The 15224-nt window shown below is 41.7% G+C and overlaps 1 protein-coding gene across 1 annotated transcript in view; it reads right to left on the reverse strand.

Annotated features, from left to right (window-relative positions):
• Positions 1-609: 609 nt before the first annotated feature.
• LOC109468277 (probable chitinase 3) overlaps positions 610-15224 on the reverse strand; it is a 47516-nt gene continuing 32901 nt past the window's right edge. Inside the window, exons 27-41 of the mRNA XM_019766533.1 lie at positions 14494-14617; positions 13527-13706; positions 12536-12655; positions 11551-11836; positions 10165-10338; positions 9148-9163; positions 8578-8654; positions 7682-7765; positions 6119-6333; positions 4623-4853; positions 3951-4075; positions 3306-3429; positions 2497-2682; positions 1343-1462; positions 610-893 (exon numbers count right to left, since the gene is read on the reverse strand). Coding sequence (XP_019622092.1) covers positions 621-893; positions 1343-1462; positions 2497-2682; positions 3306-3429; positions 3951-4075; positions 4623-4853; positions 6119-6333; positions 7682-7765; positions 8578-8654; positions 9148-9163; positions 10165-10338; positions 11551-11836; positions 12536-12655; positions 13527-13706; positions 14494-14617 — 2335 coding nt within the window. The 3' untranslated portion in view covers positions 610-620. The remainder of the gene's footprint in view (positions 894-1342; positions 1463-2496; positions 2683-3305; positions 3430-3950; positions 4076-4622; positions 4854-6118; positions 6334-7681; positions 7766-8577; positions 8655-9147; positions 9164-10164; positions 10339-11550; positions 11837-12535; positions 12656-13526; positions 13707-14493; positions 14618-15224) is intronic.

Below are 15224 nucleotides of genomic sequence, written 5' to 3' on the forward strand. Positions count from 1 at the left end.
CTGTATGTTTGTGTGTGTGTGTGTGTGTGTGTGTGTGTGTGTGTGTGTGTGTGTGTGTGTGTTTCCGCTTGGTCCTTTTGTAAGATTGTGATGGATTATGGATATGGATGGGTTCGGTCTACCCTATAGTGAGAAAGTCATGAATCCCTTCTACATCTGGCAGCGCTTGTTTCTTTTGCACGTGTTTTTCGCTACATTACCTCATTGACAGCTGGCAGCTGGTGTTTTTCATCACATGATTTCCTTAACAGCTGTAAGGAGGGGATTGCAAAATGAGATTCCGAACGTCTCACCTTGCATTACTAGCTGCCACAATCACTGAGACAAATCCAAAACAGAACATTTACATAGAATATTTTATGAGATTCTGAGGTATCCGAATTCTTGTTTTGAACTGTCTTACTTTGTATTATCTCCCGGGACGGAAGTATTGTTTTGTGTGGGTTTGTGTGTGGGTTTGTGTCTATGCTTGTCTGAGATGAGTAGGTTGACAGCACATGGGGGATTGACAGGCAGAATGACAGGTGGTCAAATGGTACGACATAGGAACTGGGGTAAACATGAAGGTCTCAGAACCTGACCGTAAGCCACCAGGTATTTTGGGTTGGCATGGGGGGAATTCAGGCAGCCGAGGATTGAATGAGCGACTTAGCTGCTGCATACGAACCTGACGTTGCTGGGGTCGTCTCCACGGGGTCTACTCCCCCGGCGGGTGTCGCATCGGGGTCCGGAGTCGGACGCGGCGGGAGGGTGGGCAGCTCAACGCCGAGCAGCCGGTTGATCTCCCTCATTAGCGGGTACGGGCCGGAGCCGCAGCTGGAGCCCTTGAAGTCATCCAGATCCAGCGACCACACCATGAAGCCGCCAAGCCCCTTCTCCTTCAGGAAGGCGACCTACAGTCAGGTAAAACAGAAAATCAAGGATCCCGCGTAGTTAGTAACATTTGCCTTTGAAAACATTTCATTTTCTTTCTTTGTTTCGGTGGCATGTTGATTTAATTGTCAAATGTGAGACATGAATGGAATTTTCAATGAAATAACTGCGTTCGTCTTGTCTTGTTGCGGTCAACCTTACGTGTCTAAGAATTCTTGTTTCAGCTATTATTGCACTACACAATCATTGCACTACATTCATATAGGACGCTAGTCCCATCCTCAATCACAACAGTGTACTACATGCACTTTGGGTCATGAGATTCCTTGCATAATATGTGTTCAGTGTTAACTTGTATTACACAATTTCAAAATCATTGTACCACTCGCATTAGTACCGAAGGCCACTTTTAAGTCACAGTTATAATTTTCAACCTCTCTTTCCCCTCATCCCTGCAACAAGCCCTCACCTTGTACAGGATACTCTCTGGATCGTCGTACCCCACCCACTGGTCGCTCCAGGTGGCGTAGGGCCCCAGGTGTTCATAGTCGAACACACGTGTAGCACCTGCCGAGAGCTTCTCACAGATCTGTGGGAAAATAACACGGACGGAGAAAATCAAAATAACGATGGATGATTCTTCATTGTCAGAACAACAAGTACAGGGACATTTGTATGGTCTTCTACAACTAAAGATCTAGCAAAGTACATGTGTGGATAACGTCATCCTACGTACAGAATATATGTAACAACTAGAGGAGTAACATTTGCAAAGCAAAAATAAATGCATAATGTTTACCTTCGGACATGGTCTAGATCTGCTCTGTTAATTCTTACTCAAACACATCCATGTACTACTAGCACTAGTATATGGTGACAGGAGCAGAGCAGACCATGAAATTGCAACATTATGTAACCCAACACCAGTCACCATGGTGACAGACGTCACCAAATCATGTCATTGGTCAGGTCAGAGGTTAGTGTTTGGAACAGAAGAAGAGGAAGAAACTGAGTAAAAACAATATGTTTTCCTTCGGTAAACATAATGAAGGTTTAATAATTCTCCAACATGTGGTCTCTAAGCTAAGATCGAAACACTCTTTATGATGAATGAAATAGAGTGCGTTCTCTATTACCGGAGTGACAGAACACTCCTGTAGCGGAACACTCTCGAAATCTCGGATGCGACACACTGTAATGTCCATGTACATTAACCGCACTTCCTTATCCTGTGTAATATATACCGGTTGCAATTGTGTACTTTCCATAGGTGAGAACTGACTATACAAGAAGCTAATCTTTTCCTCTGGAAAAAAAGGAGAGAAGAAAACATCGCGCACTGGAACATGACCGATCCTAACTGCCCCTCAAAATCTAAAGTTCAACCAATAAGAGAATGGCAATTAACAATTCAACCATTGAGAGAGCGGTAACACGTCTGTCGTATATCTGCATTTCTGTATTTAGGCGTAGGTGGGCGGGGCTATGGGATCGGTGGTGGTTCTCATTGCATATGTAATCCAGAATCGCGATTGTTAGACTACAATCCACAACAAAACAGTCATGTTGAGACCACTAACTATTAGTAGTTAACCAAGTCTACATAGTTATCACCAACAGTACCTCGTAGTAGGACAGGAAGCCGCCCTCCCGTGTGTAGGTACCGGCAGTGGCAGCTCCCCGTACGGGCGCCCGGAGTCCGTTGTCCGCAGGGTTGGCCAGCTGGAAGGACCGGCCGTACAGAGCTATCCCCAGGATCAGTTTGGAGGCCGGCGCTCCTCCGGCGAGCCACATGTTGATAGCGGATTCCTAGTAGGTAGGTAATAGGTTTTAATAAACTAAGATACTGCTTACCGTATTCTTTTTGGCTAAGCTTAAGATCATGGAGGCAACTTATTTATTTATCTTTATTTTTATATTCTAATCACAAGACGTGGTGACGGCACACTCAAGTTTTTCAACTCATATATTAATGCCGCCATCAACATGACACTGGGGACAATTCAATACTCATTTTCACCGGAGCGAAGTGAGCGAAGTCGTGTAAAGTGCCTTTCCCAGGGGCACAAGATCGGTGGCATGTCAGGACTCGAACCCGTGACCTCTTGATTCCGAGTCGAGCTCTCTGCCGCTTCGCCACACGACACCATGAGCAACTTATTGTATGATATAGGTTTGCATGTTTGCTTTCTCAGATATTATAATACCAGATCTTTTACTACATTGAAATTGATCGCCAGAAACATCGCACATTTAAAATGAATGCACATGTTTACGCCAGTTGCAATTTTTTTACGCTTTGTTTAATACGTCTGCGTAAACTATGTTGCATCAAGAGCACTTATATGTATCTATATAATTTAAAAAAAAGACCATTTTTGTTGTTAATAAACAATAGAGACTGTACATTGGGTGTATGTAGGACTGATTACCTGGTTCAGCAGGGCCTGGTCACCACTCTCAGACGCGGATGGATACAGAGGGCTGTTCAATCCAGTGAACTCCTCCCAGGCCCCGTGTAGGTCGTACGACATCACGTTGATAAAGTCGTAGTACCTGGGGTGAATAGTGTATAAGTGTGTAATCAGGATAATATGAAAGAAGCAGCTCCAAGCTAATATGTCATTCTATGAGCTAAAATCACAATCCACAATCCACAGTATCGACATACACTTCGCAGAGTATGGTCTATAAGTGCAGTCAGTCTTTCAATACATTACAATACAATACAATAAATACAACATAATACAATACTAGTACAATACAATACAAAACAATACAAAACAATACAATACAATACAATACGATATAATACAATAAAATACAATACAATACAATAAGATATAAGACAATACAATACAATACAATACGATTAAATACAATGGAATACAATATGATATAAGACAATACAATACAATGTACAACACATATTAATGTCACTGTATTTGACGTACACAGTTCGTGCAAAGTACTAGCAGACATACTTATGAGAGTTAAACTCAAGGTTGTTACAGGTACACAGTCAGCCTTCGTAGCTTCCAAAAATCCATAACAAATTCATCGTAAAAAAAACTCACTGGGAGATGGCGGCAATTTCGTACGCGGTCTCGATCGTGGATGCCCCAGCAGCCACTGCGGTGGTCAGCAGCAGGGCCTCCCGCCCGGTCTCCGCAGCTTCACGGTCAAACGCCTCCTTCAACTCCTGAAAAACAAAAGCAGATCAGTACTTAAGCTAAGGAGGTCTTTTAGACTTTTTTAGCTTTTTTTTTCACTTTCTGCACCCCGGCCAAACGCTCCTTTTGTTATCAGTGATTGGACAAGTTCTTGGGAAAATTCGTTGAAGGAAAGTTTAAAACATGAATTGTCGTTTTCAAATTTTCCTTTACGTGTACCCGTCACCTTACCCCAATATTCTACTCCTGTATGATACAACATAACGTTATAACATATTGGAACTTTTACTAGCATGGCTTAAATTTTTCTTTCATTCTTCCTTGTGCTATCTCTTACGTGTATCCTCTAAACTTCGTAGTAGGTCATCGGTTATCGTGTCGCAGTGTTTTCAACAAGGAGGCTAGTGTGACAGAACCTGCCACTGGCAATTAAAGGATCTAATACTGCAGGCTTTTTCGCGAAAAGCAATCTGAAGCACATGCATGACTACCCGATTGGAAGCCCTCTACATGCAACGACGACCGCACGGCACAATTGTGTTCGATCACTAATAAAACGCAAAAATGTTGCCCTACCCTTGTGAGGAGGGTAAACCTCTGCTTGTCCTCCGGCCGTGACCCGTCCCTGTTGGCGGGGTACTCCCAGTCCAGGTCCAGCCCGTCAAAGTTCCGCTCCCGCAGGAAGGTGATGCTGGTGCTGACGAACTCCGCCCGCCCCGCCGCCGTGCTCACCATGTTGGAGAACGGACCGGACCCGAAGTTCCACCCACCGACGGCCAGCAGAGTCTTCAGGCTTGGGTTGGCTAACTGAAAGGGGACATAAAGGGAAAGGTTCTAATTTACTCTGTGCAGAGCAAATGGGTGGTGCCATTTCCATTTCTGTAGCTCTTAGGCCACACATGTACAGTTGTACAAGCACTACAGCAGGGAGCTAGCCCACTGGTAGTGTGGTGTGATGACCTTTCCAAACGCTTTCTTATAAATGCTGGGTGCTAAGCAGAGAAAGTAGTATGTACCAATACCATATTTAAAGTCTTTGGTATGACCCGGCTGGGGTTTGCACTCACGACCTCTCGGTTACAAAGCGAGCACTCTACTGATTAAGCTATTCTAGGGGAAGCTTCCATTCGAAATTCTTCCCTTGTACTACATTTACTCCTATTAACGTATGGTGACCATACAAAACGTAAAAGATCCCTAATTAGTTCAGAATGTGGACCAATAAAATTGGAAGTGTAGTTTTGATGTACTTGCGATACCCTCATGTGATAACAGCCAAATTGTGTTTACAATAGCTAAAAAAACTACCCCAGTCATGAATCAATTCAATACGGTACGAATGAACTGCATCACATTACATTAAACATTGGATAGAATTAAGTATATTACAGCAAATCTACTCATTGATTTCTTTTTAGATATGACATTCTGAAATAGGGACGGGACGACTCAGCAGTGTTCATGTGATTATTTTAGCCAAACTATATTCTCCGTTATTGTGAACTGTATCTGGTCTCTACCAGGCTTCAAGAACGTAGTAGAAATTGGCCAATAAACAGATAACACACTAGCAGAGTTGATCCGCTAAGGTAGTTCAGTTAACGGCTTTATACACATTTAGCGGACCAACTTCCTTGGTATGTTATCTGACTATTTTACCAATATATCTTTTGTAGCAATTCTGTGGCCTTTAAGAGACTACATTGATGCGAAATGTCAAAAATCAAGAGCGATAATAAAACTAATTACCAGGAAGATATGATGATGATCTACTTTGCTTTCCTTACGGCGCGGTCACATTTCCGGGGCCCGGCAGGGTAGTCGTATGGAGCGAAAATTATGATAGAAGACAGCAAAACACACACATACACACACACACACACACACACACACACACACACACACACACACACACACACACACACACACACACACACACACACACACACAAAACATTTTAGAAAATTAACCATAAGCACTATTTGTGTATACTCTTAATACAAATTGTTAATTATTTGTTCACGCAAACAACCCAGCCGGGCCCCGGCTTGGAAATGTGACCGTGCCCTTACCTTGAGGTTGTTGAACCGCTCGTACATGCCCGTCATCCACGGTTCGGACTCGTCGTTCCACTCGAACGCCTTGAGCTGGTTCCCCGCCATGCTGGCGAAGGCGTAGATGATGTGTGTGCAGAGCGAGGAGTCGATATCCTCCGGGTAGAACTTCCCGATCCCCGGGCGGTACTGGGACCAGTTGGTGTGGTAACACACGCGGTAGTACGCCCAAGCTGCAGATGAGAAAGAACTTGGTGGTTATGAAAAAAAAAATATTTCACATTGCACAAAATCGTTTTGCACGGTTCCATTTTAAGATGCAAGTGATTATATCTTTATATTTTGGTATCCAAACCTAGTATTATAACTATCAAGTCTCCTTTGTCATCTTCTTACATACACATATGCGAAAACTCTGCAGAGCTATTTTAGTAATATTTTTTTAATACCAGGCTAATTCCTTTTACTCATCTAGTAGATATTTTTATAGATTCGAATCAACTACATAAGAGTTAAAATGAAAAAAAAAATTAAGGGTGGTGTTGATTTTGGCACTTTAATGTGCATGAAAGTAAAAACAAATCAAAAGTCTGCCAAAAAATGGGTCTTGTTATTCTTCAGCCCAGCCATATATTTGTAGAAAAAAATACAACTTTGGAAAGCATTCAGCAGAAGAGTGCAACATATGGCTGCGTCAAACGTCCGGCTGTTAGCGTGGAAGTTATTATGTTTGCACTCGTACTCACAGAACTGCGGGGACCTATTTATATTATAACATCTAATATAGACCTTGAGTTTACAATGCTCTGCACTGTTCTAAATTAAGTCGTTTTTGTAGTGGTACTTTGGAGTATTTGGGGATATTAATATTTGCCAGTCAAATCCACTTTGACAAGTCATTTCCTTCACCACTTCTGGGCCTAAGTGTTGGAGTTAAAATTAGCTGCAGCAATTAATGTCAATCGTCGAGTATTTACAAAGCTAGTATTGTACTAAAAGTGACCAAAACGTATGTCATAAAATAATTTCTTCAACATAACCGTGTACATCAGCAGCAGTATGTATTCATATATTACAAGTACCAGGAACCAGAACTTTTTATGCTTTTGGCATTGGATTTTATCCAAAGCATAGAATTACAATTCTTACATTAACATGTGTTTTTCAAGAGTTGCCACATTTGTGGAAGAATTGACATAACGGGAGGTAAGATGTCAATCCTAAAACCAGACTTTAAGATTCAAACTACTCACACCGGGAAGGACCCCTGTTCTTTTTCATCAGTGTGACGGGATCTTTAATGTGCTCAAGGCGTAACTCTACTCAAACACGGGTCCCCCGGCTTTACGTATTGTCCGATTTAAAGTTCCTAGCCGATACTCTTTTTCTCCCGAGTCAATTGAATAGGTGTGAAGTTCTTTTCCCAAAGACACTACAATTGGGCGTGCCAGGGATCCGAACCCAGAACATTCGGATTTTGAGTTTAAAAAACCCAACCACAGGGTCACCTTGCCATCTTTTCTTCAAAAGGTATTCTTCAAAAGGATATCAGAAAATTAAATTAGCCTTAAGTTTACTTACCATGGTGGACGCAATGAAGAAGGGCGATGCCAAGTAACAACAGTGTGGGTTTCATCTTCCTACAGAGGACGTAAGTAGCAGTTCCTGGTTTTAAAAGGAAGAACACACATCAAGCTGCATTGTTGGCGCAGGCAAACCGCCTCAATTCCAATTTCATCAAACGTGAGAAAAGATATTTAATCAAAATCGTAAATATTTTTTTCGTAACGATTAATAAGAAAGAAATGAAAGGAAAGATAACGATCAAGAACGAAGCGAATGTAGACTTATAATAATAACGATAGCTGTTGGAAGCACGACAGTACATACAGCTAGGTAAATGAAGTATGTGCCCAATGCATTTTAGGGCTTGATTTTTCAAATTTAGTGTTCTATTGCATTGCTTCAACATGTACTTATCTACATGTTAAAGCAATGCTACCACAATGTATTTCGACATTCATGGAACAAAATGCCAAAATTGTGACGGAAACGGTTACTGGTAGGATCCTGGGCTAAATTGTAGAGCACCACCCAGAAATATTAGTAAAGCCCTCATCTTGGGGCTTGTTTCTGCACTGTTTTCGATGCCCAAAATCTAAAATAATAATGCAAATGCTTATCCGGAGCAGTATGTGTCAATATTATACAGATTGCCTTGTTCCAAACATTTCAAGTTTTACAAGCCCAAAATTGAATTGACCTATAAGATAAGAAGTAGAACTTGGCAAGACTGGTCGGGTTATTCGAGGGACGTGAATATGCACGAGAGTAAAACATGCAAAATTAATCTCACTTTGAGAAAATTTGATTTCTCCAAAAGAATTTGGCAAAAAAGAGTGAACGTTATTTCCACCCATATCAGTCTTCAACTTGGTAAAAGGCAGAAATTCATTAAAAAGGTTTTGTTACTTTACCTGATGGGAACTTGGTCACCTTCACACGGAGATTCACACTAACACAGACCGGCGATGCTTCAACTAGTGTATCGTGTCTAAATGTTCGTCAACGTGTCTCATTATATAACCCCTCAGCTCGGAACCTTTCAAGATGGTCTATTCTGGCAAATGTCAAACTACTTGACCAAATTTGGCGTCATTCCTTTGAAACTTGTTTTGCTTCGGAAATAGTAATAAAACTTCTAAACAGCTTGGCAAACTCTCTTTTCTGCTGCTTCCCGAAATTTCCTGTTGGTGAAGTGGTTGGGGTCAAAACAGTTCAGGCAGTGATGACCCACAGCTGGCCATCTGGCACGTACGCGGTTGTTTTGCGTAAGTCAGTCATGTAATAATTATGTCTTATCATAGAGGAAACAAACATCAAGTGCAGCACAAACACCCTGATAATTGTTAGAATTATTGAATATTATTTAATAAAAATTACTATGTTTGGCCAGACAAGCATGTTGACTCGATTTCAAAGGTGAAGGTCTGTAATATCCGCTTTCATTGACAGTATTCTAGATGAAGTTGTTTGTAAACTCACACCCTCTCTTCTGTTCGACTGAGTTGAAGTGTTTTGACAATATGATTATACGTTTACTTTTCTTACAAACGCACATTTGGTACGTACATGTGTGGGTGTGCGGAGATCACATGTTGCTTAAACAAAGAAACACAAAATGAGCAGGGCCTTCTGATTGCGTACATTCCTCTAAGGGTGCGAAAACTACCCAAAATTGATGATTTAAGTGCTGTATGTGTCTCCTGATGTTGGATATTTGTCATGATTTGGTGGGGACATGTAAGAACATGCTATGTGCGTGACGAACACACTTCGAGTATTCCTAATTGAAAGGGAAGTTTTGGAGCAGTAACCACATATTTGAAGAAGCTGCTCGCCTCACTATGCAATTAAATTATATTCTGGCGGGGATAATAAGTTAGAATTGAAAAAAATACAGTAAAATATATCTCTGCACCGTGCGAAATATTATCTAATCTATGTCAATATGTTATGTTTCCCTTTGATTTGAGTCTCTGTACCGTACGAGTATGTATGATGTATATACAGAGAGAGAGAGAGAGGCTCATGTGAGCTACCCGGCGTGTAGTCGTAAAACACGTTAATAAACCATCCGTTTCCTTTCATTCATTCATCCATCCATCCATCCATTCATCCATCCATTCATTCATTCATTCATTCATCCATTCATCCATTCATCCATTCATCCATTCATCCATTCATCCATTCATCCATTCATCCATTCATCCATTCATATCATTCATTCATTAATTCTTTCATATAATTCATTAACTTATTCATCCGTTCGTCTCTTCGTTCGTCCATCCATTTATTTATTAACCGTGACAAAAATGCAAGAATTTATTTCACTTGTCTTTCTTTTATTCAAGCTGTAGTACTGTTAAGCATATCTAACAGTACCAATCAACCTAGATAGAGCTGCGACTAATTTTAAACTGCTTCTAAATGGCAGTATAGTGTATAGCCGTGGTGGTAACACGTAGGCCATGGCGGCTCGCTGTGCCTTGTTGTAGCCTAGCAGTTGACGTTGTAAGGCCAGTCGCAGACCATCATAGCCTGGTTCCACTGCAGGCCGGCGCCGCAGTGACCGGGGTACTTGTGGCCGCCCGCACACTGGTAGTACTTGTTGCAGTCGTTAGGGTCGGCGTAGAATCCGTCCGGCTTGCCGTGACACGTCACAGCCACCAGGCCTCCTACGTCACGAGGAAGAAAGAGTTATCGGCATGGCCATGTTGATCTGATTATATGGACGACATCATTTGGTAAAAAAAAATGCCTTTATTATGAAATCTAGGTGGTCAGGACGATTGGACAAACGACTAAGTAAGTAACATGTTATTGGCATGGTCGATAATAAACTTATCATTTTCATTCCTTCACATTTTCTTCTTGTCCTTTGAAATTTTTATGGGTTTTGGCATTCTGAGATATAAGTATCGTTTTCTAATATGTTTTTCTTTCTTCAATTTACGCCATATATTTGCTCAGTTTGCAGCTATGCTTTGTACGATTTATATTATGTTTTTTTTTTAAACGGAGAAAAATCCATGTGCGCGTGGATGTCTTCCATATAATCAAATCAACATGGCCTTAGGTGGCATGTAATCTTTGTAATCCAGATGCAACATAGCCTGAGTATCAGCCTTTTTAGCTGTACTGAGTTCTCTCAATTGAAGCAGGAAAGCAGCCGATGCAACCAACGCACTTATCTATTTACATGTTCAGGTGTATTACTAGTATACTAGTCGGCCTATAATTTTTAGGTAAATTTTAGGTATTTTAGGCATTCTCATAATTTCCTTAGTTTATACCAATAGTGCCCAAGTCATTGATGCGAGCTAAACGGCGACCTAAGCGCGGCCATTGATTTTATATAAAATGGAATATGATTTAATATGCTAAAGACAATTAAAAATTACGCAAAAAAGTGTTTTATAAAGTCGATGAGTGCAGATCGTTGGTCGCCGTGGCCAAACCGTCTTGTATAAGTAGAGTCACTGAATTTTTTTAATCAACTACATGTGTAGCATTTCGTAGCATTTATATGTAGAATTTTAACATTCCTGGCAAGTAACTTAGTATACACTCTGTTTAGTAGTCATAGAACATGTTTAGTATAATTAGGTACAGCTGCTCACTGTACCCTTCATATGTATAGTTTAGCGTAATGTAGAATGTACGTGTAGAGTCGAAATATTCTCTAGCCAGTAGTTCTTTATAATACTCTGTCAGATACAATGTCCGTTGACCATATATATAGCATTATGTCAGACACATACCAACTAGTAATTTTATTATTTGCCATACATTGTACCCGTGACAATCGTTGTGCAATAAACTTTGACATGACTTGACTTGTAAAAAAAAAGACGTCATCCTATAATAAATTATTATAAGCTCCTAACCTTGATCCACCACGACGGGTGCCTCGGTGACCACCACGATGGGTGCCTGGGTGGGCACGAGGTTTGGTACATCGGTGACGGGGTTTGGCGCCAGGGTGTTGGGGTCAACCGGCGGGTGAGTGGGACCAGGCGGGAGGACGATGCCGCCAGATAGGCCACCCAGGAGGTTCTTGATGGCGTTCATGAGCGGGTAGGGTCCCTGTCCGCAAGAGCTGCCAGAGAAGTCGTCAATGTCGTAGGCCCAGACCATGGCGCCTCCCAGGTTCTTACTCTTCAAGTACTCCACCTGAAAATGAATGAGTAAATAAATGAATTAATCAATGAATGAAGGGTTAATGACCGAATCAGATGTGTATATTGTGGTATAAGGCCTGGCCAATCCCTATAACCACCGATTGAACCGCCGAGTGAGCGCATTCGAACAGAAGGCGCGTTCCATTTGGGGTCACCGGCTGATTCGTCGGGGCGTTTATAGGATTTAATCACCACTGGTAAGGGCACGTCGTCATGACTACTATAAAATGGTGACTTCTGATTGGTTGATGTCATGTGGCTGTATGATAATGACCTTTATTGTACGTTGTTGCAAGGAGGTTTATGCTCATAAAAGTATGTATAGGTAATAGTGGTAAAACAGTACCATTGGATATGAAATGTTTCTGTTTACCGAAGAAAAACATATTGTTTTTGCTCAGTCTCTTCCTCTTCTTCTTCTCCAAACAGTGACCTCTGACCTGACCAATGACATGATTTGTTGACGTCTGTCCCCATGGTGACTGGTTTTGGGTTACATAATGTTGCAATTTCATGGTCTGCTCTGCTCATGTCACCATACACTAGTAGTACATCTATGTGAATGTGTTTGAGCAAAAATTAACAAAGCAGACCATATACAATTAAAGATGAAAATTATGTATTTGCTAGTTCCTTACTATTTTTGTTTTTAGAATATATTGAAAGCTAGGGAACGTAACTTTGTCCTTACCTTATATTGAAGACTCTCTACGTCATCGTAGCCTACCCACTGGTTTCCCTGGTAAGCGTACGGGGCGAGGTGTTCACTGTGAAACACGCGGGTGGCGCCCTGATTCAGCATCGTGCAGATCTGAAAGAGGGTGGATTACACTGTTAGGCCATTTTGATTTGATTATATGGATGACATCCACGCGCGCATGAATTTTCGGCCGTTACAAAAGAAAAAAAATATTCAACAATACTGTAAATTATACAAAACGGTTACAAAATGAGGAATATATAAGCTAGGTTGAAAAAAACAACAACACTGGAAAACGATACCGGTACCAATCTCCTAGAGTACCAAAATCAAACGAAGAAAGACGAAAATGTAAAGAAATGAATGTGAAGACTAGAATATTCTCCAAACCCTACTCTGTGTCATTCGTTCAACCTTCAAAACCACGTAGATTTCATAATGAAAATAACTTTTTTGGGCAAAATTTCTTATTCGCACGCTCGCATCAGTTTTGGGGTTCCCAGAGGATGTCATCCATATATTAATCAAATTAACATTGGTCTATTGGTCACACTTTCATCTTATGTTCACTTTTTATTTTGTATTTGTTACTTCAACCTGTACTTTGTATGTTTTATGTTACTGGGCAAATGTTCTTATAAGTTCGTACGTGCTTTGCCATCAAATGCTCATAAACCCATGTGAATAAAATGAAATAAACATTTTTGAGCAAGCAATCGACTAAGACCTTATACCTTCATGAAATGTTTAGAGCTTCTGTAAATATTATTGCTTGTTTCATGCATCGATTATCGAAATATGGTTGTTAATAGCATAGTATACATTTTGTTGTGTAAATATCTGTCCATAATCTACTCACATAGTATATTGTAAAGAGAACTTGAAATACGTATGACTTTGAAAGATTTCGCCAGAAACTCCCTTGCGGTTCTAGAAGAAACTGCTAGGGGGACTAACGCAATCTGCCTGTAGATGTACCGACCTCGTAGTAGGCCAGGTAGCCCTTCTCGCGCGTGTATTGGCCCGCGGTGCCGCCGCCGCTAGCCGGGGCCCGGATGCTGTTGTCCCCGGTAGTGGTGAAGCTCCGCCCGTACGTACCCAGTCCCAGGTTGATTTTGGAGGCGGGCACGCCGCCGGCAAGCCACATGTCCACTGCAAACGCCTGGGGGAGTGGACAAAAATGGTGTCAAGAGAAAAACAAACATCATGAAAGTTCTACAAAATCTGCACAAATAAACTACGAATATGTTTGTCTCTTATATCTTTGCTGTTGTCTCTAAGTTCACATCAGGAATCATATTATAATGCTTCCTCTCTCCGTCTTCGACACTCTCATATTCGATTCCTCTCTTCAAAGACGTATAGAAAATAAAGGCAGGCATTTTTAACCTTTCTTTTCATGGTGTCATAATTTGACTTTTTCTTAGCCACTAACCCTCAAAAGGACAACGTCGGCAGAACGTACTTCGCCTGCGCAAAACCCCATTTATTCAGGTATTTGTTAAATGCTTGGTCCTAGTTGCATCTGAATTCTGCCTGTTGCAAAGGATATTTTTTTCCGAAATAATATTTGGGGAGTGCAGAGAGACAGAGTTATATGTGCGAAATCGAATTGACATGAGACGTTCTGCCGAAGTTCTATGCACAATACATTATACGGGTTTCGCGCAGGTGCAATGAGCACGTCGGCAGAACGTACTGCACATGCGTGAAACCCGTAATTTATTGTGCATAGCACTTTGAGAGAATGTCGTATTCGCGCATATAAGGTTAACATCCTGTCTGTAGTTTCCAAATGTTATGTTGGAAAAGATATCGTCTGCAACAGGCAAAATTCTGATGTAACGTTGACCAAAAATCCAACGAAAACCGTGAAAATCCAGTGTTCTGCGCAGGCGCAGTACGTTCTGCCGACGTGCTCCCAAAATGGCGGATGGTAGATGACAAACCTGGTTGAGTTTGCGGTCGTCCCCGGTCTCGTCAGTAGCGGCGTACAGCGGACTGTTCAGACCCGTGTAGGTCTCCCACTGGCCGTGCAGGTCATACGCCATCAGGTTCAGGAAGTCTAGGTACCTGGCAAAAACAGAAGCGTGTTATGGCAGCACAACACCGTTTTAGCCCTATGGGGATTTCTATAGTTAAGGACCCCAAAGTGACTCAGTTCGACTCACTGAAAATCATAGTAGGGTGCACAATCAAGGTTCAGAATTTTGATATGTCTAATTTCAGGGTATAGTGTACAAAATATGTGAAAATGAGCTTAAATTTGCCGGCTAGTTCTCTTCTCATGCCCTCTTTTATTAGCGCCACTGCGGAGGTCATGGAACTGCAGCCGACGAACAGTACTAGGCGGGACAAGTATCCAAGCGCTACGCCGACTGAACATGCACGATAATTCAACTTTTACAGTCTCAAAACTGACGTATTCCTCTAACATTTACCACAGGTTCTATCTCGATGCCATGCACAAAACAATCTCTGCACCCCTCTCTAGTATTGTGCAGCACTACTTTGTGCCTGGACTACGTTTGACTACGGGGTTCGCCCATAAATACTGTGTTGTGCGGCCTTATGATGATAGCGCCTTGTAATCTACAGGTGGCCAACAGATAAGGCTCAACGCCCCTGTCACACATTCAGAACCTTCCCACGAACACCAGCCGAACTAGGTTGGTAGAAA

This window comes from Branchiostoma belcheri, unplaced genomic scaffold (genome assembly GCF_001625305.1).
Source record: "Branchiostoma belcheri isolate BF01 breed outbred unplaced genomic scaffold, Haploidv18h27 scaffold198, whole genome shotgun sequence".
Classification (NCBI taxonomy): domain Eukaryota; kingdom Metazoa; phylum Chordata; class Leptocardii; order Amphioxiformes; family Branchiostomatidae; genus Branchiostoma; species Branchiostoma belcheri.